The sequence below is a fragment of the Ambystoma mexicanum genome, chromosome 6p (assembly GCF_040938575.1).
Source record: "Ambystoma mexicanum isolate Mex_15411 chromosome 6p, UKY_AmexF1_1, whole genome shotgun sequence".
NCBI lineage: Eukaryota > Metazoa > Chordata > Amphibia > Caudata > Ambystomatidae > Ambystoma > Ambystoma mexicanum.
The window spans coordinates 1,470,529,524-1,470,550,930 of NC_090935.1; the positions used below are offsets into that span (position 1 = coordinate 1,470,529,524).

The window sequence follows — 21,407 nt, forward strand, 5'->3', positions numbered from 1 at the left end:
TGCCTGCCCGTGGTCGTTTTGCATACATCACCGCCTGAGATACTACTTTCTTTTTCCTTTAGTTACTTTTTAAACCATGTGTGTTGCTCTTCTTGATTAAGCTAGTCTTAGCTGTAAAAATATAAGTAATCGATTGAGCATTAACAGGTGGACAGAATACAAAAGACTCAGTATTTGTGGATTGATCATGCACATTTCTCCTTCCCCTATTAATGCTTTTATGCAGCAAAAAAGGGATTGTAAATCAATCTTTTTATCAAGCTTCTCGCATTTGTCTATTAATGTTATTAAAAGGCGTTCAAAAGCTTGAAACATTTCGTCCGATGTCATGCTATCGGTACTCAGTGTGCTATCCTTCCTGTCTATTCTAGTACTAGAACCGTGATTATTTAACAAGTTACTATATATCATCCGCATGTAATCATTTTAATTCTTTATCTTTTTCAGAGCCAATAATTTCTAAATGCGGTATAGTGACTGCATTACTCATTATGCCAGATATATGGTCATTTGACTCACCTACATTATCAATAGTACCCTGGTTACAAATATCAGATTCATGTTCACTTTGTACCTCAGATTTAACTAAGCAGGAAGAGGGATCATCAGGAGCACTTAACAAGGGTAATGCGTTTTCTAACAGGCCTATAAATTCCACCTCAATATCATATCTACTCATGTTAAGATCAATTTGCTGCGGAGGAGAAGTTAGTAGCTTGATATTATCCGGAGAGGAGGTGTGTATTTGGGCATCAAACGTATGTTTGCAATCAGGAATAATTGCTGGCGGAACCTCTTTATCATAGTCTTCCTTGTACATAGAGGACGAGTCGCCTTCACATAGATCTATTAGTGTGTGAGCATGATCCGCTCGAGTTCTCAGATAAACTTGCGTTCAAGGCTTTGTGTTACCACCCTGGATAAACTTCTGAATGACAGGAATAATTTCAGTTGCGGTTCGATTTACACTTCCACTAGCATTAACAGGTACCAGTAGTTTATTCACTAATTTGGAATCAAGGTAACTGATACTTGAAGCTCATTAGTCACCGCCAATGCAGCCTGTTCTGCATCAGTAGAGTTCGGTGGACCAACTTTAGGATAATAGTTGGTCATCTTCCGGGTGATCATTTCTTTTACAGGCTGAGATATGATTTGAGTCGGACATACACAGCGTCCTCTCGGTTTCGATTGCGCTTTATGCTCTTTTCTGTGCGATATATTGGCAGGCGTATTGCTCTCAAAGCTAGTTTGTTTCTCCATATATGTTATAGTGGTGCGTATATCCGCCAACTCAAATTAAAAACTATTAAAACACACATGTCCACAAGTACAAGTAATACAATCGGCGTGGTTAACGCTGTGCAACTCAACACAACGCAACCACACCTACAATCGTATGGTTGATTACTAAATCACACGTACTTCTGTAGTCATACTATAATTATGCCCGTTTTACAGCACCATTTTTTCACAATTAAAATGCTGCCAGAGCTCCTACAATTTAGGCATATAGTATCAAATTAAAATGTCGTATTTTATATGTTCGGACTGGATTTAGGTAACATCACATATGACACCAAATTATAACAGTAAGCTCAGCAATGCACTATCAGTCTTCAATCTTTATACCTCAGACCTTCTTTTAGAATAATGAATATATCTATGCGAGGTGCACACAGTCTTGCAGCCGTGCACAATGAGCTGCGCGAGCTGCTCACACACACTGAGCTGTACACCTACTGGTTCGGTAAAGGCTATGACATTGAATATGAGACTACGACTCCCTGCTCGATTTGGCTCAAGTGGTTCACACACCCGCATCCGATCAGTATGAACTCAGGCACAGAAGACAGAGTGACAACGAGGGACCGCTAATAGCACTGCTGGTTACCTCGCGTTTCACGTGACTCAGCCCAATGGGGCCAAGGAGCTATTCAGTAGTGCTCACACAGTCCAACACAGTTCAGCACTTAATTCATTCAATTTACCGACACAGCTCACCGCTCCCAGCTTCCAGATAGCAGACAACAGGCACTTCAGAGGCACTTCTGCAGTGCGCGTTTGCTCACGCCAAATGTATAGGAAGTCGTCTGGAAGGGGCGAAGCCTAAATAAAAAGAAAAATAGCACGTATTAGGGTCTAAAATGCAATGTTGTGCCTATTGTGCCTCAGTAATGTAAGTAAAGTCTCTTAAAGTCTCTGTTGCTTATCCAATTTTCGTACCACAATCTGCTGATTCAAACAAATGAAGCGGCGTGCAGGCAGCATTCTCTCCAGCGTTCTCTCCAGACAACACGCACTTCAGAGGCACCTCTGCAGTGCACGTGCGCGCCAAATATATAGGAAGTCAAGTCTGGAAGCGAGCGCAACCTAAATAAAAAGAAAAATAGCCCGTATTAGGGTCTATAATGCAATGTTGTGCCATTTGCGCCTCAGTATTGTAAGTAAAGTCACTTAAATTCTCTGTTGCTTATCCAATTTTCGTACCACAATCTGCTGATTCAAACAAATGAAGCGGCGTGCAGGCAGCATTCTCTCCAGCGTTCTCTCCAGACAACAGGCACTTCAGAGGCACTTCTATAGTGCGCGCGCACGCCAAATTTATAGGAAGTCAAATCTGGAAGGGGGCCCAGCCACAAGCAGCTGATTCAAACAAATGAAGCGGCATGCAGGCAGCGTTCTCTCCAGACAACAGGCACTTCAGAGGCATTATAGTCGGAGGCCTTCCAGGGTGGTAGCAAGAGCAAGTCCTATCCCAAAAGAGGGCGATGGCATTGACTTCCAGTCCCATCCCCAAATGCCTGTTTTTATTTGAGTAGTACCACCTTGCATCACCCCATATTTCTTCAAACACTTGCTTGCCAGTCTTGTTTCTTTCATTGCAGGCATCCTCAAAGCCCAGAGTCCCGGGCAGAGCCGGTCACAAATATATATTTGGATTTATTTATTGTGCGTTTTGTTTTCTCAACAGAACCTTTCACACATGCTTCAACATCGTTAATACAAATAATACATTACAAACATTACAAAGTACAAAATATACAAAATGTTACACAAATCTGCTACATCATAATTAATCCACCAATACTAAATTCACGAATTCTAAAATTGCAATTAATAATATTTCATTTGTGTTTAAGAAGAAAAAAAAAAAAAAGGGCACCTGGCTAGGCCCTGATATGCCCAGGTGGGCGTATACTTTAATTGTTTGGCACCTTATCTAAAAAAACACTCCTCAAAGAGTTTAGATTCAGGGTATGTTAGGGAGAATTCTCTGTAAAGGCTAATTTCCCAAAACCCAGCGAGTCCCCCAGCAGCTTTGCTGGATTTTTGGGGTTTCTTTTTTTCTCCTGCTAAGAGTGAGACTCTTTTTCTCCCACTCTTAGACATGATTTGAGATATCCTTTGACTTTGTAATGTGTTTTATGGGCTATGGGGTCTTTTACTCCATAGGGTTTCATGTGTTTTTTTGGTAAGTGTGTTACACAGCACCCTCAGTGCAGTAACACAGGGGTGTCATAGTGACCCCCAAACATAGACTCCATACCCTGGGACTGACTACTGTCTCCCAGGGCATGTAAAGTCACCATTGACTTTACTAGTCTTAAATTGGGAACAGAACCAGTACAAACCATCATATTGTGGAAGTACTAGTAGGGGTAATTAGATTGCCCCTGGGTCTGTTTTTCGAGGACGCACTGTGCAGTCCCCCCTCGTCGAGTTTCTGGCTGGTGGCAGTGGTTACCACGCGAAATATTCCTTAAGAATATTTACTATGGGATTTTCCCATTCATTTTAAACGCACCACTTTTTGGTAAAATGTTAAAGATACAGTCGGGTTATTTATTTAATATTTATTCCCCGGTTGGGTCTTTTCGCCAGGACTCGGTTTTAAAATGGCGTTTGTGTTCGCCTCTGTAACTCCAACCCAAGTCGAGCCCTTTGTTCCACTTTTTGGCGGGCTTCTACACAGAAGCCTCCAAAAGTGGTGCCACTCTGTCTGGGTCTATAGGCTGTGTGGGAGTGGGGTTTAGGCACCCTGGACTGAGTTGCCTCGGCAACTCAAGTCGCACTCTTGTGTGATTGGCCCAGTGGTGAGCCGCCCGGCTCACCACTTAGCATGTTTGAGTGACAGCTAGGACAGATGAATGGGGGTTTTCTGCATAAAAGCAGGGCTTTGGGGACTGGGACTTCAGACGTCGCCACAAGACCAAAGAATCTGAAGAGGGAGAAGCTGAGACGACCTGCAACAACGACACCACCGGTGGAGCCCTGCTGAACCGACTCACCACTTCTTTCAACGACAGAGGAGATCTTCATCCCGAAGAGTCTTCTTCCTTTGACTGGTGGGGATAACCAGTTTGCCCGCCTTTTTGCCTTCCAGGATCATCTCGTGGCCGACTTGCCTGTGCCAAGCACCCCGGCAACCAGGATACCACGTTTTTCTACTACAGCGAATAAAACGGTAGTACCTTTTTACCGGAGAACTCCGCGGCTGGTTTCTTCCCTGGCAGTGCAACGACCTTCAGCTTTCCTCCACGTCGAGATCATCTCTTCCTCTGGACGACGCCGTGACTTGCATCCACTGCCAGGAACAACTGCCCCCGCTGGAGGATACTCTCCACTTTCAAGGTACTGTGTCCGCTTGGCCTCCCTCGCAACGGTCTGTGTGGGGTGTCTCGTAAATCCTCATTTTACCACTTGTGTTGGCCCTAGGCTGGCTAACTGAACTTTTCTGAGCTGAACCGATTCCTTTTTAAACTCTCTGCAAAACTTTCCAAACCTTTTAAACTGTGTGATCTTGGGCGCATTGGTGTTCTACTCTCTCCAAGAGGGAGCCTGGCCTCTGAACTTTTTGCTCACAAGTAGACTTTGACTTTCCTGCCTTGCTGAGTGCTTCTAAATTATTGTGTTGTGTGCTGTTCCTAATTTCGGCCTTTTCCCTCCCTTTTTCTTAAACTTATTAGAGTGCCATCTTTAGTTAAGCGCTCACCTCTGTCTGGAAATAAGTGGTGTTAACTAAGACTTGTCTAATAAGGAATAAGGGATGAATATATATTAATAGTGACTGTGTTTTTGAACTAACTTATAATAATAGTGCTAGAGTGTTTCTAAGTGTGTCTTTAAATAAATAATTTTCTGATGTTTGTTAATCTGCTTAGAATCACATGCTGTGCATAGGTCCGACATCCAGTGGTCACTGCGGAGTATTGCATTTTGTTTTTCGTAGTCGAAAAGGGGACGTCGACAAGGCGTGTCTGTAACACTATCCCTATAGTGACGTGCGTTGTACCCACAATCCCTCACGCGTCGAGGTCCCTCAGATTGTTTTTTTCCGCCCAGCTTATGGTCGCCTTACGCGGAGCTCCTAGAGAGACATTGCAAAACACTTACTACGGACCTTGGTCCTTAATTTATACTTATTGTTAAAGATCCCTCCCCTCGACGTTAGCTGTGAAGCTGCTTCTCTGCCGAGCAAGTTTTCGACAGAGGGGAAGAGACGGAGGAAATCCTTGGGCGCTGCCGAACACGTGGCCAGGCCTCGCCGGCCAACATACAGTAGGGAGAGTGGGGGTTCGAACTTTTATCTTCTCGTCGAGAATGTCTTTCTTTCTCCCCTATCTTTCCCTTGGGGTTGTTATCACCAGTTTTTATTGCCTCAGCTATGGAGAGGACACCTTTTAAGTTTTGCCCACGCTGTAGGGGCAAATACACTTGGAAGGACAAACACAAGCTCTGTAATTGTTGCTTGCCCCTCGATCATAAAGAGGACAGCTGCGCGGCCTGTAAGCTCTTGAAACCAAGAACTCTTAAAGAACGGAAAGTTAAGAGGTGGGCGGACTACGCTATGTCGAAGTCAGTTCCCTCACCCGCCGCCACTGTTACAGAAAGTGACGAGGAGGGTGATAACTCAACGTCCGTTACGGAAGTCATTAACCCCCAGAAGGAGCGCTCGCGCTCCTCGACGTCCGTCCCCGGCCCCGACGGGCTCGGCTCACGCCCTGCTTATGGGGATGAACACCCCGGCGACAAGGACGCACACAGACCCCATAGGCCTAAGCACACAACCCACGGCTCTTCTTCGTCGAGGACGAAGGATCCATCAGCGCCGAAGGGGACGCAGGGCACTCCGGCGTCTACCTCAGACCGTAAGGGTCTCAAGCCCCACCCGCAAACGCAGCCGCGACCAGCGATTGGACTTTCATCTAACACGGGTGCTACCTCAAAAACATCCGACGTAACGCTCCATAGAGCGGCCGTCGAGAAACAACGCGTAACGCAGGCAACGTCGACTCCAGAACCCTCTACTGACGAACTCGTTGTCGAGAGCCTGGCGAGAATTGTTTCCGAAGACAAACGTAAGCGGACGACGAAACAGACGTCGAATACCGCACAAAAAGATATAGAAACGCTGAAAAAGCACAAGAGTAGCCAGGAACTGCCCCCTTCATCTAAGGGCACTTCTGAACTAACGGAGCTCTTTTTTGAGGGCGACGGAAACCTTTCGTCGACGTTGTGGGAGCGTTCTAAGCGTTTGGAAGGTGAAAACACTGATTTCCCCCCTCTAGACTATTCAGGGGTTCCCCATGAGACCCTTGAAAGACTCCATTCTTGTATGGAGAAGATGGAAAGGTTTTTGGGTAGCCAAAACCCACCCACCCCCAAAAGACCAAGAGAATGGACCCAGGATGACCCTAGGGTCAAGATTCCTAGGCTGTTTCCCCCTTCTACAGACGCATATGACCTCATGGAAGAGGAGCAATACCTCCAGGAAGATGAGGAGTGTTTGGGTGGAGAGGAAGAACATGAGGAAGAGGGGTTTGAAGAAGACCCTTACACTAGTGCAGGAGCTTTTGAAGAAGATACAGCTACCTCACAGCCCTGGCAATCCCCATCAGTGCAGCCTTGGCAATCCCCATCAGTGCACTCAGACCCTGATGTCTTTCACCCTTCTCCTCCCAAGGACTCACCTATTGGAAACACCACCCCCATAGATGACCAACCTTCACTTAATGCACTATTGCGCAAGGCAGCAGCGCATTTTGAAATAGACACAGGGGAGACTCTTCCGGACATAGACTTTGTAGAAAAAGTTATTAAAGAAAAAGCCCCGGTTAGTCAGTCTATTCCGCTCCTGGCTTCTATAAGGAGAAGAATAACTCCTTCCCTTTCCAATCCGGCCTTAGTCAGGGGGGTCAACCCTCGGATAGAAAAGCTCTTCAGCCCTTCGTCCTCTGACCCTTTGTACATCAGGGGACATTCTCTTCCGGACTCACTTGTAGTTGCTAATACAAAAAAAAGAGCGGGGGTACCACTATCCACTAGTGAGGCACCACCTGACAAAGAGGGCAAGAAGCTCTATGCACTTGGGAAGAGAATCACGACCTCCGCGGCCTTCTCAACTAGGATTGCAAATAACAATTCCCTACTAGCTAGCTACGCAGATGCACAGTGGAGCAAGCTGCGCAGCGAAGCAGAGGACGCACCAGAACCCCTGCGTTCACGCCTGCTAGCTATAATCTCAGAGGGAACTCTTGTAAACCAGGGCATCGTAAAGAACTCCTTAGATGCCGCAGAGACGGCTGGCCGTTCCTTGGTTCAGGGAATACTTCTCAAACGCCATGTCTGGCTGCGCAATTCGGGATTTAAGCCGGAAACCCAGGCTTCCCTGATAAATAAGCCCATACGACAAACACATCTGTTTGGGAAAGCAGTTGATGAGGCCCTAGAACATGCGAAGAAAGAGTTTGATACCATCAAGGCTCTTGACCAAATTTCTAGGCCACCTAACAGACGCAGCTATGGCAATAGACGCTCCTTTCGTGGCCAACGCCAGCAGCAAAGCCAACAGCAATTTTACTCTGCTACCAACTGGCCCTCTAACCAAAGCACCCAGTTCAGTCAAAGAGGCCAACGTCGTGGCAAAGGAAGAGGTCGCGGCTCCAGCCCCAAAGGTCCCACGCCCAATACCAACAAATGACCCGAAGATTCGGGTCCCCTCCCATGCATCACCGGTCGGGGGCCGGCTAACATCGTTCCTTTCAGCATGGGAGGGAATAACGTCAGACCGCTGGGGATTATCCACCATAGCCCACGGATACTGCATTGAATTCAACGGTTCCCCGAAATACAGACCCCCGCGGAACCGACGCATGACACCGGAACACCTCACTATTCTTCTTCAAGAAGTAGAAGAGCTACTGAAAAAAGAAGCTATAGAGGCTGTCCCCCTATCTCAGGTAACAGAAGGTATTTATTCAGTGTACTTCCTTGTACCCAAAAAGGATTTAACCATGCGCCCTGTATTAGATCTGCGCCCAGCGAACAAGTTTGTCAAACCCCAAAAGTTTCGTATGGTGATCTTGCAGGAAGTAATCCCACTTTTATCACAGGGGGATTACATGACAACACTAGACATGAAAGATGCATACTTTCATATTTTAATGTCGCCAGCGCACAGAAAATACCTCAGGTTCAAGATAGAGAACAAACACTACCAGTTCAGAGTACTACCCTTCGGGATAGCATCTGCACCAAGGGTATTCACGAAAGTACTGGCAGTGGCAGCGGCCCACCTGCGCAGGTTATCCATCCCAGTATACCCTTACCTCGACGACTGGCTCATAACAGGGGATTCTTACGAAACATGCTTCTCCAATACCCAAAAGACCGTAGACCTTTTGTCCCAACTGGGCTTCTCCATCAACGAAAAGAAGTCCAGCTTAGACCCCAGCCAAATCAAACAATTCCTAGGGGCTCTAATTCGAACAAAGGACGGCCTCGTCTTCCCCTCCAACGAGAGGGTCCAAAACATGCTGTTTCAGATCCCCTATTATGTGGCAGGTCGAGAGGTGACGGTACGCAAAGCAATGCGCTTGCTAGGGATGATGGCGTCATGTGTTTATTTGGTACCTCACGCGCTCTTGCGCATGCGCCCAATGCAAGAGTGGCTTTACAGCCAGTGGTGTCAGGCCAGCGGACAATGGGACGATCTAGTGGTGGTCTCGCAGGCCTTGGTTCTCTCGCTACGGTGGTGGACAAAGGAAAACCTGTTATTAGGGAAAACTTTTGCCACACCCGCAGTGGAAGCCACTCTAACCACAGACGCATCCCTTACAGGATGGGGGGCTCACCTATCCCATCAGACTGCTCACGGAGTGTGGACTCCGAGCTTAGCATCCAAGCATATAAACCTGCTGGAACTACTAGCGGTGTTCAAAGCACTGAAAGCCTTTCAGGAACACTTACAAGGAAAGACAGTGATGGTCCTCACAGACAGCACCACAGCCATGTACTACCTCAACAAGCAAGGGGGCACTCACTCTCCAGGACTGTCCAAGCTGTCCCAGAATATATGGAAGTGGGCTCTCAAACACAACATGTTCCTACTATCACAACATGTACCAGGGGAACTCAATCTGCTAGCAGACAAACTCAGCAGAGACTTCCCCCTACCCAAAGAGTACGAATGGCAATTGCACGAAGACATCGTCTTAGACGTCTTCACGCAATGGGGATTCCCAGAAATAGACCTCTTCGCAACCCTGGAGAACTCACAATGCCAAAGTTACGCCTCCAGGTACCCCCAGAACCAGTCCAAGGGGAACGGTCTGTCGATTCAATGGTCAGGGAAATTTGTTTACGCCTTTCCCCCGACTCCCCTCCTCAACAAAGTGGTGCACAAGATGCCCCAGGAGCAGGTTACCATGATACTAGTGGCCCCAATGTGGGCTCGGCAGCCATGGTTCGCTCACTTGATGGAGATGTCCCTATCTCCCCCAATGAAACTTCCCTGCCCGTACAACATGCTGTCACAAGACAAGGGCAGGACACTGCATCCATGCCCTCAGACCATGAACTTAGCAGCCTGGCTCCTGAGATCATAGAATTTGGACATTTACATCTCCCACAGAGATGTATGGACATCCTCAGGGAAGCCAGAAAACCTAATACTCGCCACTGCTATTCTAGCAAGTGGAAAAGATTTGTCATCTGGTGTAGAGGTAAGAACATCAACCCGGTTGACTGCTCTGCCACTAACATTATTCTGTACTTGACCCATTTACTGGATTCAGGTCTAGTGTTTAATTCCATTAAAGTCCACCTAGCGGCACTTTCTGCATACACCACTTCCCAACTTAAAGTGTCGTGGTGGAAGATACCAGTTATCAAGGCCTTCATGGAGGGGGTAAAGAGAATACACCCTCCGATAGCTAACCCAGCTCCCGGATGGGACTTAAACGTGGTACTTTCTAGACTCATGGGCACCCCTTTCGAACCCATGCACAAGGCAACTCTTAAATACCTCACTCTTAAGACTGCTTTCCTAATAGCTATCACCTCCATTAGGAGAGTAAGTGAACTACAGGCTCTTTCTGTACCAGAACCCTTCGTAACAGTTCACAAGGATAAGGTGGTTCTACGCACACACCCAAGGTTTGCACCAAAATTCATCTCGAAATTTCATGTAAACCAGTCTATAGAACTACCAACGTTCTTTCAAAACCCTTCCAGCTTGGGAGAAAAAAGTCTGCATACAATAGATGTACGCAGAGCTGTCATGTTCTACATGGAAAGAACCAGAACACTGAGAAAGACTAATCAGTTCTTTGTCTCGGTGGCAGCAGGAAGAGAAGGAGATGCAGTTTCTAAGTCCACTATATCTAGATGGATTGTACAATGTATCACTCTCTGTTACACTCTTGCTAAGAGAGAACTACCCTTCAAGCCAAGAGCACATTCCACTCGAGGCACTGGGGCTTCCATAGCATTCATTGCAAATGTTCCCCTTGAGTCCATCTGCAAAGCGGCTACCTGGAGTTCGATGCACACCTTTACAAAACACTACTGTCTAGATGCACACTCTAGATCTGACTCCCAGGTGGGACACGCAGTATTAAGACATCTTTTCTCTACTGTTCCTTATCATAACCCACCGCCAACTCCGGGTACTGCTGGCTAGTCTATGCACAGCATGTGATTCTAAGCAGATTAACAAACATCAGAAGACAATGCATTACTTACCGTAAAAGCATTTCTGATGGTTGTATCTGCTTAGATTCACATGCGCCCGCCCTTCCTCCCCGCTCGGATGGAAGGAACATAGACATCCTTTCCTATATATTTCTCTCTTTTCTGTACTCACTCACGTCTAGAAGGCTCCCTCAGGGCAGAAAAATACAAACAGAGGGACCTCGACGCGTGAGGGATTGTGGGTACAACGCACGTCACTATAGGGATAGTGTTACAGACACGCCTTGTCGACGTCCCCTTTTCGACTACGAAAAACAAAATGCAATACTCCGCAGTGACCACTGGATGTCGGACCTATGCACAGCATGTGAATCTAAGCAGATACAACCATCAGAAATGCTTTTACGGTAAGTAATGCATTGTCATACTTGATACCAAAGCTCTGGTCAGTGTTTGCTTGTGCTACTGTATTGTGGTACCTATCTTATATACTCTATATACTGTCTAACTCTTCTTGAGAGAAGTCTGGCTGCTCAGCCACAGCTACCAGGTAAATCTGCGTGGTACAGACTGCTACCAATTGGGTTTACTGCCAACACCTGTAGTCTTAAGCCTTTTGCAGTGGTCCCTAAGGGAACTGCACAGGTTTCTGCCTAACAGGGTATTAAAATTGAATCTGCTCCCAACATTGGATGTTTTAGGTGTACGTTTGAAGTCTCCGATGGAAAAAAAGGTTATTTCGTCATTGTGTTACCAGAACTGAGACCTTAATACATTTATGTATCGAGTGCCCGGCACTATCATGGCTGAGCGCCTGGATGGTTTTTTTTTTGTTGTCTCTTAAATTCTCGAAACGAGAATCTGGGCTTATTCACACATTACAAGGAGGAGGTGTTTTTAGAACAGCTATGGATTTTTATCTTAAACACAATTTCTTTTTTTGTTTTTAAATAATCATAGAAATCAGGGTGAAAGATCACCCAAACTTTTCTTATTGTATTCCTACACAAGACAAATAATGATTTTGAATTTTAGCACGGTTAGCCGGATTCGTTGGCCTTGCGTTTTTTATTTTCCACAAGTTTTTCAATGCAAAAAGGCAGGAACCAAAGACACTTGACTATTTACAATTTTGTATATGATACAAATAGGTACAATCCAATCATCTAGACTGGATTTCGGTGAACAAACAACATGTTTTGCTTCGGTTAGACGACAAGTTACATGTTCAAATACAATGTGAACATAGAACAGAGCACATTTTGGTGAACAGAAAAAACATATATAAGTGTATTGAGTAGACACTCAGGGGGTAATTCATAGAATTTAGCGCAGAAGCAGCGCACGCGGGCAACGCAGAGAGGTAGCGTGCGCCAGCGTGCGCCAGCCGTGTGCGCTAAACAGCATTATGGCGCACCGCGTATTCATATATTTTCCAAGCCATTTTGAGCCGTGGTGCAGCGTACATCCCGCAGCGCCAGTTACACCCCCAAAAACCCCTTTGCGCAAGGAAAAGCCATCGAAATCCCCAATACAGCGCGAAGGGCCGCTACACTGTAATCGCGTGAAAAACTACAGGTACCACGCTCGCGGCAGCCAAAACGTGTGAAAATCTCCCCGCGCACCCCCTTCGATACACGTACCCCGCTCACAGCAGCCAATACGTGTGAAAATGTACTTGCGCATCCCCTTCAATAGGGGTACCCTGCTCGCGGCAGCCAAAATGCATGAAAATCTCCCTGCGCACCCCCTTCGATACGCGTACCCCGCTCGTTGCAGCCAAAACGTGTGGAAATCAACTCATGCGCCCCTTGAATACGCGTTCTCTGCCTGCGCCAGGCAAATTGCATGGAAAATGTCCCCACTGTGGTGTGGGTTGCCTGCGGGTCATGGTCAGGGATGATGTGCTGCCTGCGGGTCATGGTCTGGGGTGATGGGTTGCCTGCAGGGCATGCCCAGGGGTGTAGGGTGGTCCCCTGTGGTGTGGACTGCCTGCGGGGAATGGTCAGGGTGGATGGGCTGCCTGCGGGGCATGCCCAGGGGTGTAGGGGGGTCCCCTGTGGTGTGGGCTGCCTGCGGGTCATGATCAGGGTGGATGGGCTACCTGTGGGGCATGCCCAGTGGTGTAGGGTGGTCCCCTGTGGTGTGGGCTGCCTGCGGGGTATGGTCAGGGTGGATGGGCTGCCTGCACGTATTCCGGGGGTGCGTGAGGAGTTTCACACATGATTGGCCTGGCACAGGCGAGGTACGCATATTCCGGGAGTGCGTGTGGAGTTTTACACGCGATTGGCCTGGTGTAAGCGTGGTAAGCGTATTCTGGGGGTGCGCAGGGAGTTTTACACGCGATTGGCATGGCTCGAGCGGGGTACGCGTATTCCGTGGGCCCTCCCGGGTGTGCCACTCCCACCCTCCCCATGCCCCGCAGGCAGCCCACACTACAGGGGACCACCCTACACCCCTGGGCATGCCCCGCAGGCAGCCCATCACCCCAGACCATGACATGCAGGCAGCCCATCACCCGTGACCATGCTCCGCAGGCAGCCCACACCACAGGGGGCCACCCTACACCCCTGGGCATGCCCCGCAGGCAGCCCATCACCCCTGAGCATGCCCCGCAGGCAGCCCACATGGCACCATGCACTTGGGAGCCCTGACACATGTCCTCCCACCCCACCCCCATTGACAGCATGCTGCCAGCAGGCCCGACTCATGTCCCCCACCCCCAGTGACGGGCACCTGCCAGCAGGCCCCGACTCATGTCCCCCGCCCCACCCCCAGTGACGGCAACCTGCCAGCAGGCCCCGACTCATGTTCCCCACCCCCAGTGACGGCAACCTCCCAGCAGGCCCCGACTCATGTCCCCACCCCCACTGACGGTATCTTCTTTGTCGGACCCCCTCCAACTCTTAGTGACATTATTTTTACTGGGAGGATTATCGCTCTTGTACACATGACGCGCTGTGGGGGCACCCCGCGGATTCAATTGGAGCCGGGGTGGTGCCCCCATGCGTGTCTCTGTCTGCAGTTCTGCAGCCAGATTAATTAACCGCAAACACTGCATATGGTGCAGGATTGGTGTAGCGCAGAGCATGAGTGTCTACCAGATTCTCCCTGATGACTACCACTCCTCATTAATCAGCGCATCATGGGGGCACCCCGCGGTTTCTGCCGAGCCGCGGTTGTGCCCCCATGCACGTCTATGGTTACTCTTCTGTAACTGTGTTGGTTTACTCGACCCGTATCTCTTACCTGATTTGAAACACTGTGAAAGCCGGGTGCAGATTAAACACTGTCCTGGATGTTGGAACACTAGTTATCTAGTCTATACATAACACTCAGATTGACGAATGTTGTGGGTGGCTCGTCTACCCCGTTGTCTAGACAACAAAGCATGACGCCATGGCCACACCAAGATGGCCGTTGCCCCGGCGCCCCACGCGCGGGGTCCCGGGACGACGCATTATGTTAGGCTCACTCACACCGCGCGTCCCGCAGCAGTCTGATCGAGCAGGAGAACTTGTGTACCCTGGTAAGTAGGATACACGATCTTGTGTGATCCTTATCTTACGTGAGGGGCCATGGCCTGAATATGGATTACAGTCTTTGCCATTAGAGACATTTAGAGAATGATTTCTTTAATGGTTTTTAGGAACTTTTACTAATCGTGCCCCATTTACTTTGGGCCATATTGGTCTATTACTATTCTGAATGGTGAACTCGGTTCTTGTTGAAACACTTGTCCTTTTTTACCCGCTGCAACGTATGCACGCCACTCTAGGCTATGAGTCCCCTACGGGACTGTCTCAGAGATGCTTATATTACACACGCTATTACAAATGAGTCATTTTGTTCCTTCCAGAGCATCTCCTGACCGTAATTGATCGAACCCCAGTCTCGCATGAGCTCTGCCAGAAGGCTGGGTGAGTAGTTTGGTCACCTTCTTTCTCATTCTCATTTTACATACAGTAACATATCTTCTGGACTGTTGGAGTCTATGCCTTTAGTCCGGACACCCAATTTTTTCCTGTACTACTGCTAGGTCATTCACTGGACCCCTTCTATGAATTCGGAGAGGTGTGTAACCCTTACTTATTATCTACCTTTGGATATTTAACTTGATTTTAGAAGTGTACAGTAATCACTCAATAGATGTTTATTTCCATTACCCTGTAGGGTCCACTGTAAGAAAAACATTTGTGAATAGGAACACTGAAGCCCCAACCCTGAGGATGGATCTATGACCCGAAACGCGTCGGTTATTTTGTGATATTCAAAAAGGGACTTCTCTGGAGATATAAGTCAATTTGATTGATTGATGGATGAAGGTTTAATCTGTCAACGCTTGTAATTAGTTTGCATAATGCTTGTTGATGTAAAGCATTTCCACTGTTGAAAATGTTTTCTGTACTGTATATGACATTGACAAGAAATATTCTGTCTGTAATTATGGGACACATTGTAAATTTGATTTCCCACTTGAATGGTTAAAATTCAAGAGCTATCTGTATGGTCTGAGTTCTGGTTTATCTATATGTTCAACATAAGTGGGAGGTCTAGTTTTGATTGTTATAGGTTCAACAGCTAATTGACTGAATTTGAGTAAAAAACAAAGGATATGATAGAATTTTCATGTCTGCCCTTCTTGGCGAAAATGTCCATGAAGATTATTATATTGTAATAGGGATCCTGATCCCCTAGGAGTGCATTTGGGCATACTGTGTAGCAATACATAATTTTGGTTCTTTTCTAGTTTTCTGTCCCAAGTGGCCTTGTGACATTAGCCCGATTGCACCTGAAATAATTGGTATACTACCATTAAATCATTTTGAATAACGTCCTTTCTAAAAAATTAGATAGAAAAAGTGAATGATCCTCTACACAGACCTGTGCACCCCTACACTTCACCTTTTGTCCCGACTCATGTCCCCCACCCCCAGTGATGGGCACCTGCCAGCAGGCCCTGACTCATGGCCCCCACCCCATCCCCATTGACGGCAACCTTCCGGCAGGCCCGACTCATGTCCCCCACCCTACCCCCATTGACGCCAACCTGCCCGCAGGCCCCGACTCATGTCCCCCAACCCCAGTGACAGCAACCTCCAAGCAGGCCCCGACTCATGTCCGCAACCCCCAGTGACGGCAACCTCCAAGCAGGCCCCGACTCATGATCCCAAAACAAAAGGAAACCTACCTAAAACCCTACCTAAAATGCAACTATATACAAAAAGTGGAGCAAAGTCCGTGGACTCCAAATCATAATAAAAACAAAATGAAACCTAAACATAAATAACTATATACAAAGGCGTAAAGCTAGTCCGACGGCTCACTCATTGATGTCCCGGGTCAGGGCATCATCGAACTCCACTTCAATGTCCTGGAGGTCACGCAGGGATGCAGCCATGGCCCCCTCCAACTCCCTGCGAGTTACCTCGAGCAACTCAGCCCACCTCAACGCCCGGTGCATGGAGTTCTCCGCCCTGACCATTGTGAGCCAGGCCCTCTCCGCCTGCCGCTGCTCCGCATCCATTTGCTGGCCCAGCCGCTGCCATATGGAAGACACTCCCCTGGGATGTGGAATGGGATATGGAAGATGCCTGCCTCTGGGATGTTGATGGCCCGAGCCATGATCGCTCCCACCCTGAGCCTGCTGCTGTGCGCATGCCCTGCCTGTTGATGCCTGCACGTCCTCCTCTTGCTGAGGTCCAGTTGGTGGGGTGGCCACCCCTGCTGGACTTCTGACTCCCGACTGTGGCAGGGATGTGTCCTCTAACAGCCTGGCTGCTGGCTCGGGGGCAGCTCCACAGGGGGCCCAGGTGATACTTGGGTGGGAAGATGGCACGGAGGACGACTGGCGCATAGGGGGTTCAGTTGAGGAGGGGGTCGCAAGAAGATCCAGCACACGGATGAACCCAGTGTCGACAACCTGTCCTAGTAGTTCGACGCGGCCAAAGAGGTATTCAAAATGACGTGCATTGTCCAGACGAGAACCCAGCATGTCATCCCGAATACCACGTTGACGCAACGCCACCCCAGCTAGGACAGGCTCAATCCGGTCACGGATTGCAACGTCCTCAGGGAGAGGAAGGTCAGTTTTTGTTTGCGCATCCCCTCCCTGAAAACGGGTCTGGACGGAGGCATACCTGCTGGTGCTGGATGATGCAGTCACAGGATCGGGGACAGGATTACACGCAGGCACCTCCGCGGCGGCCTGTGCTGCCTCCTGTCCCTGCCCCTGGACTGCACCACTAGCACCAGTGGAATCCCCCCTTTCCAGGCCCCGTGCGTGGGGCTTCCACAGCCTCCTCCTCAACCAAACTCCCCACCAACCTCGATGACTCCGTGCCATCTTCCTCCGTAGGCCCCTGTGGGGGCACGGCTGCCCCTACTTCTGCTGAGGAGTCCACCTCCAAACTCCACCTCTTGGACCTTCCCTCGGCAACTGCGGCCATGTACGCGGCACCAGATTCCTCACTCCTGGAAGATATCAGTACGTGGGAGGGGAGCTGGGCCTTGCGTCTCCGGCTGACGGTGGGATCCCTGCCGCTGTGCTCCACAGCACCGTCTCCGCCCTCTTCATCAGTCAACGCTGCAGACAGGGAGAGACAACACAGGCATCAGGGCACTGTCCAATGGTCGGATACACACATGACAGTTGCACATGAGTGGCAGTGTCAAACTTCACAGATGGCATCACACTCCCCAACACTCATATCATTTGAACCCACACACATGCACAAATTAACAGGAATCGTGTAGCAGGCAGCAGCATCCATACACAGACAACAGCATAAAAGTCTGAAACTTGGCATGAAATCACAAGCAACATGGGGAGTGCCGAACACATGCACAGACGCCACCAGACAGACATGCCTCTGTACATCTCCACCACCTGTCACAGTGCAATCATCGGCAACTATGTCACATCTGCCAATCGGGTTCCTACATGTCTGTGTCATATGCATCCATGGCGTATCACAGTTGCACACATGTCAAACACACACATGTACGCCGTGCACGTACATGAAGGTGGAACCAGCATCCATGTGTCACACCCCAACCATGGCATAGTACATACACATAAATGCTAACATGTGTGCATCTCCACATGCAGTTGTGCATCATGCTTTGGAACACAAACACCATTGATGTGCATCAAACATGACTGGACTCATGCAGCATGGTCATGTCCCTGCACATGCATATCCATACATCAGCCTTTTCAGACATATGTCCAAGCTGCACACTCCTGGCACACCTCAACATGCACTGCGTCCAATAAGTATGCATAGACACTTACCGCTCGACTCCGGATGGGTCTGCCTCTCGAGGACCTGGAGGTGAACCGCTGGGCTAATGCATTACAGGACCCTCATCTGGTCGGTGGTAAGGCGGACCCAGCACCTCACTGCATCCGCTGCGTCCAAGAGGCACCGGGCCTTCCTGAGGGTGCTGGACCTAGTCCTCCCAGCGCTTATGGACGTGTGGTAGGTCGCGGGTTGCCACACCCTCAACGTTGATGGCAACCGCGATGTCCATCCAGATCCTCTTCTGTCCATCCTTGTCGGCGGGTGTTCTTCAGAAGATGGCATCATAATGCACCAGGACTTGCTCCACCAGGATGCCAACTTCTCCTGCAGTGAAGCTGGCAGCCCTCTGCCTCTCTGCCGGGGGGGGTCACCACTGGTCCAGATGGATTTTGGCCCGACATGGCAACCCCGAGGCAGGTGTGGGTGGGCAACTGGGTCCTGGTGCTGGGCTGCGGAGCAATGGAACTGCAGTCAGGAGTCTTCTGTTCCAGCAGGGGTGGTCACAGCAACTGGACCCCTGCAAATGGCTGACGTGCAGGCACCAAATAGCAGGGCACGTGGCCAGCAGGCAGGCAGGCAGCAGCAGATGGCTTGTGGGAGGTGGCTCAGGGCTATGGGGGCAGGAAAAAGGCCTTCTGTGCTGGAGCGTGGTCTTCCGTGTGTTGTCACGTGGCCAGCTTGATACGGAGTGGTTTGGCACGTGAAAAAACACCACGTCAGCATGTAATTCGAGGAAAGGCCCTTAGCGCATAAGCGGGTAAGTGACGTGACGTGCGCAGGCGTTTCCCTCGGCATGGGTGCATATTGAATCCACACGTGCAAAACCAGTACGTCTGCGTATCACTGCGTGTAATTGGAGGAAAGGCCCTAAGCGTGTAAGTGACGTGGCACGCATGGGCGTTTATGTGGGCAGGGTTTAAAGGTCCACATAGGACACAATTTTCTTGTATGTGCTTTTTGTGGAAAGCGAGCGGGTGATTCTTGTACTTCTTGTCAGTTCACACGCGATTACTTCACAACGGTTGCAGTGATTACTCCTTGTTTACTGAGACAGCGTTCCATTCTTCTTTTGGTGTGGGGTGTTGCCAATATGCCCATGCGTGTCTTTTTCACATTCTTTTTCCAAGCAGACAGTGAGTCGTGCATGTATTTTTCCACTGTGGTTGCCACCGTGTGTCACGTACCCATTCAGAGGTCATTGTAGCCTGTGTTTAACACGCGTATGCTTTTTTTGTGTTTCTGAGTGCCACAGCGTACTGCGGGTCCTTAATTCCACGCACGTGGGCTACCGAGAGGTCACATGCACATTAAATTTTGACCCATCATCTTCCCCCAGGGGTCACAGACAGCCTTGCTAGAGCACAGGGGTACATATTCCATCTAGTACCCTGCCCCCTTCACCCTAATTGCCCAGGACAATTGTTTACTGCACCTCCCATTCACACAAGAACATCAGTGCCATGGTTGGGAGGCAACTAAGTGCTAAGGGAGGCAAAGGTGACCGACCCCCAAGAGGTGTCCGCAGTAGGGGACGTGGCCAGGATGAGCAGGGTGGCCAAGGTGGCAGTGGTGGCCAACGTGGGCAGGGTGGCCTAAGAGGCCAGTGTGTGGAGGACCAATCAGGGACACCTATGCCCCCCCCCCCAATGGGTCGGGGAGATGCAGCTGACACCATCCGAGCTCAGGCCCTGGAACTGGCACGGGATGACTCACAGGCCGACTTCCATGTCACGAAGTCAAATCCACATGTGGCGGTGAAAGTTGCTGTCACCAGGCCACATGGATCTGGGGCAGCAATGTCATCTGCTGCCCCAAGTAGCCAGGGTGAGGAGGTTGCAGGGGCAGCTGCAGCTGAATTGGCTCTGAGTCAACCAGCCGGGACAGTGTTGTTCCCAGACCATCACACCAAGGCAGTTGTGCCGCTTGGTCCTGGCAACAGCACCCAGCAGCCAATGCCTGCAGTGAGACCTTTGGTCATCGTGCCAGTGCCTGCTTCCAGTGGCCAGTCCACCTGCCCTACAGCCCCTACCAACTAGAGTGGCGTAAGCCACTCAGGGTCCGCACCACCTCTCAAGAGGAAGAAGCGTGCTCTTGCGGAACAGGCTGGGACCCCAGACACGGCTAGCCCCTCTGGCACGTCAAGGAAGCAGAGTTTCAATGATGTGGAACTAGACACACTTGTGGGCTACGTGTCGGCACATGGCCGCGACATGCTGGTGACTGCAGGGTGCAAGACTACGACTGCTCAACGTAGGGCCCACTGGCAGTGCATCGCGGACCAGATTAGTTCCCTTGGATTTGTGAAGCGCACAGCTGATGATTGCTCAAGGCGGTGGAATGACCTCAAACGCCGAGCAAAAAACAAGCTGGCTTTCAATTATGCCTCTACTCAGGTGACTGGCAGTGGGTCTCCACCAGAGGAGGATGAACTCACAGAACATGAGGCAATCGCTGGAGGGTTCATCACAGAGGATCAGATCCAAGGCATGGGAGACCTACCAGATCTTGAGGCAATGTCCGGTGAGTGGCCATGCGTGTGTGTGCAGACCATGTGTATGTTGCTTGGGTGATTTGTTCTGATTGAGTGCCAGGTCAGGCTGTGTAGTCATGACTGCTATATGTGACCCATGTGGTGCCTCCAAACCAGCCCCCGCCCTTGGATTTGGGTTTCACAGTATCCCTACTGACCGCAGAAACCACTTTGCACCTGATGACTGCACTTGCCCTTCAATTGGCATCATGCCACAACATTCTTAATACTTTTTTTCTTTTCATTCTGCCTGATTGATGGAATCATTTGCATGATAAACACACATTTTTGTGCCGTTCTGCCCCAAATTCCCCATACTTCAGACATAGATTTCACCCCACAATGCCCCAGATTTGTTAACTTTTTATGGAAATGATTTCATCAATCAGGCTGATTGACTTTTGTGCACCTACACATGCACTGCACACGATCACTTCGGAGCCCTGTTTGAATGTTCAACATGACAATTGACTTGTGTCATGTCCAAGTGACCTACCATTGATGTATCCATGTGCCTCGCATCACTGTATTAGTAAACACTGGCGTTGTTGCAGCGTGTGAAATGTGTGTTTTGTCACACTCTTTTGCATGTT

General features: G+C 49.3%; 1 protein-coding gene across 10 annotated transcripts in view; it reads left to right on the top strand.

Annotated features, from left to right (window-relative positions):
- Window positions 1–21,407, top strand: part of PPEF2 (protein phosphatase with EF-hand domain 2) — a 703,213-nt gene that overhangs the window by 273,807 nt on the left and 407,999 nt on the right. For 2 of the 10 annotated variants that reach the window (XM_069626307.1, XM_069626308.1), the window contains exon 3: window positions 14,837–14,897. The exons of the other annotated variants lie outside the window; for them this stretch is intronic. In XM_069626307.1, the coding sequence (XP_069482408.1) occupies window positions 14,876–14,897 (22 nt within the window). In that variant the 5' untranslated portion in view covers window positions 14,837–14,875. The remainder of the gene's footprint in view (window positions 1–14,836; window positions 14,898–21,407) is intronic. 10 annotated transcript variants of the gene reach the window in all.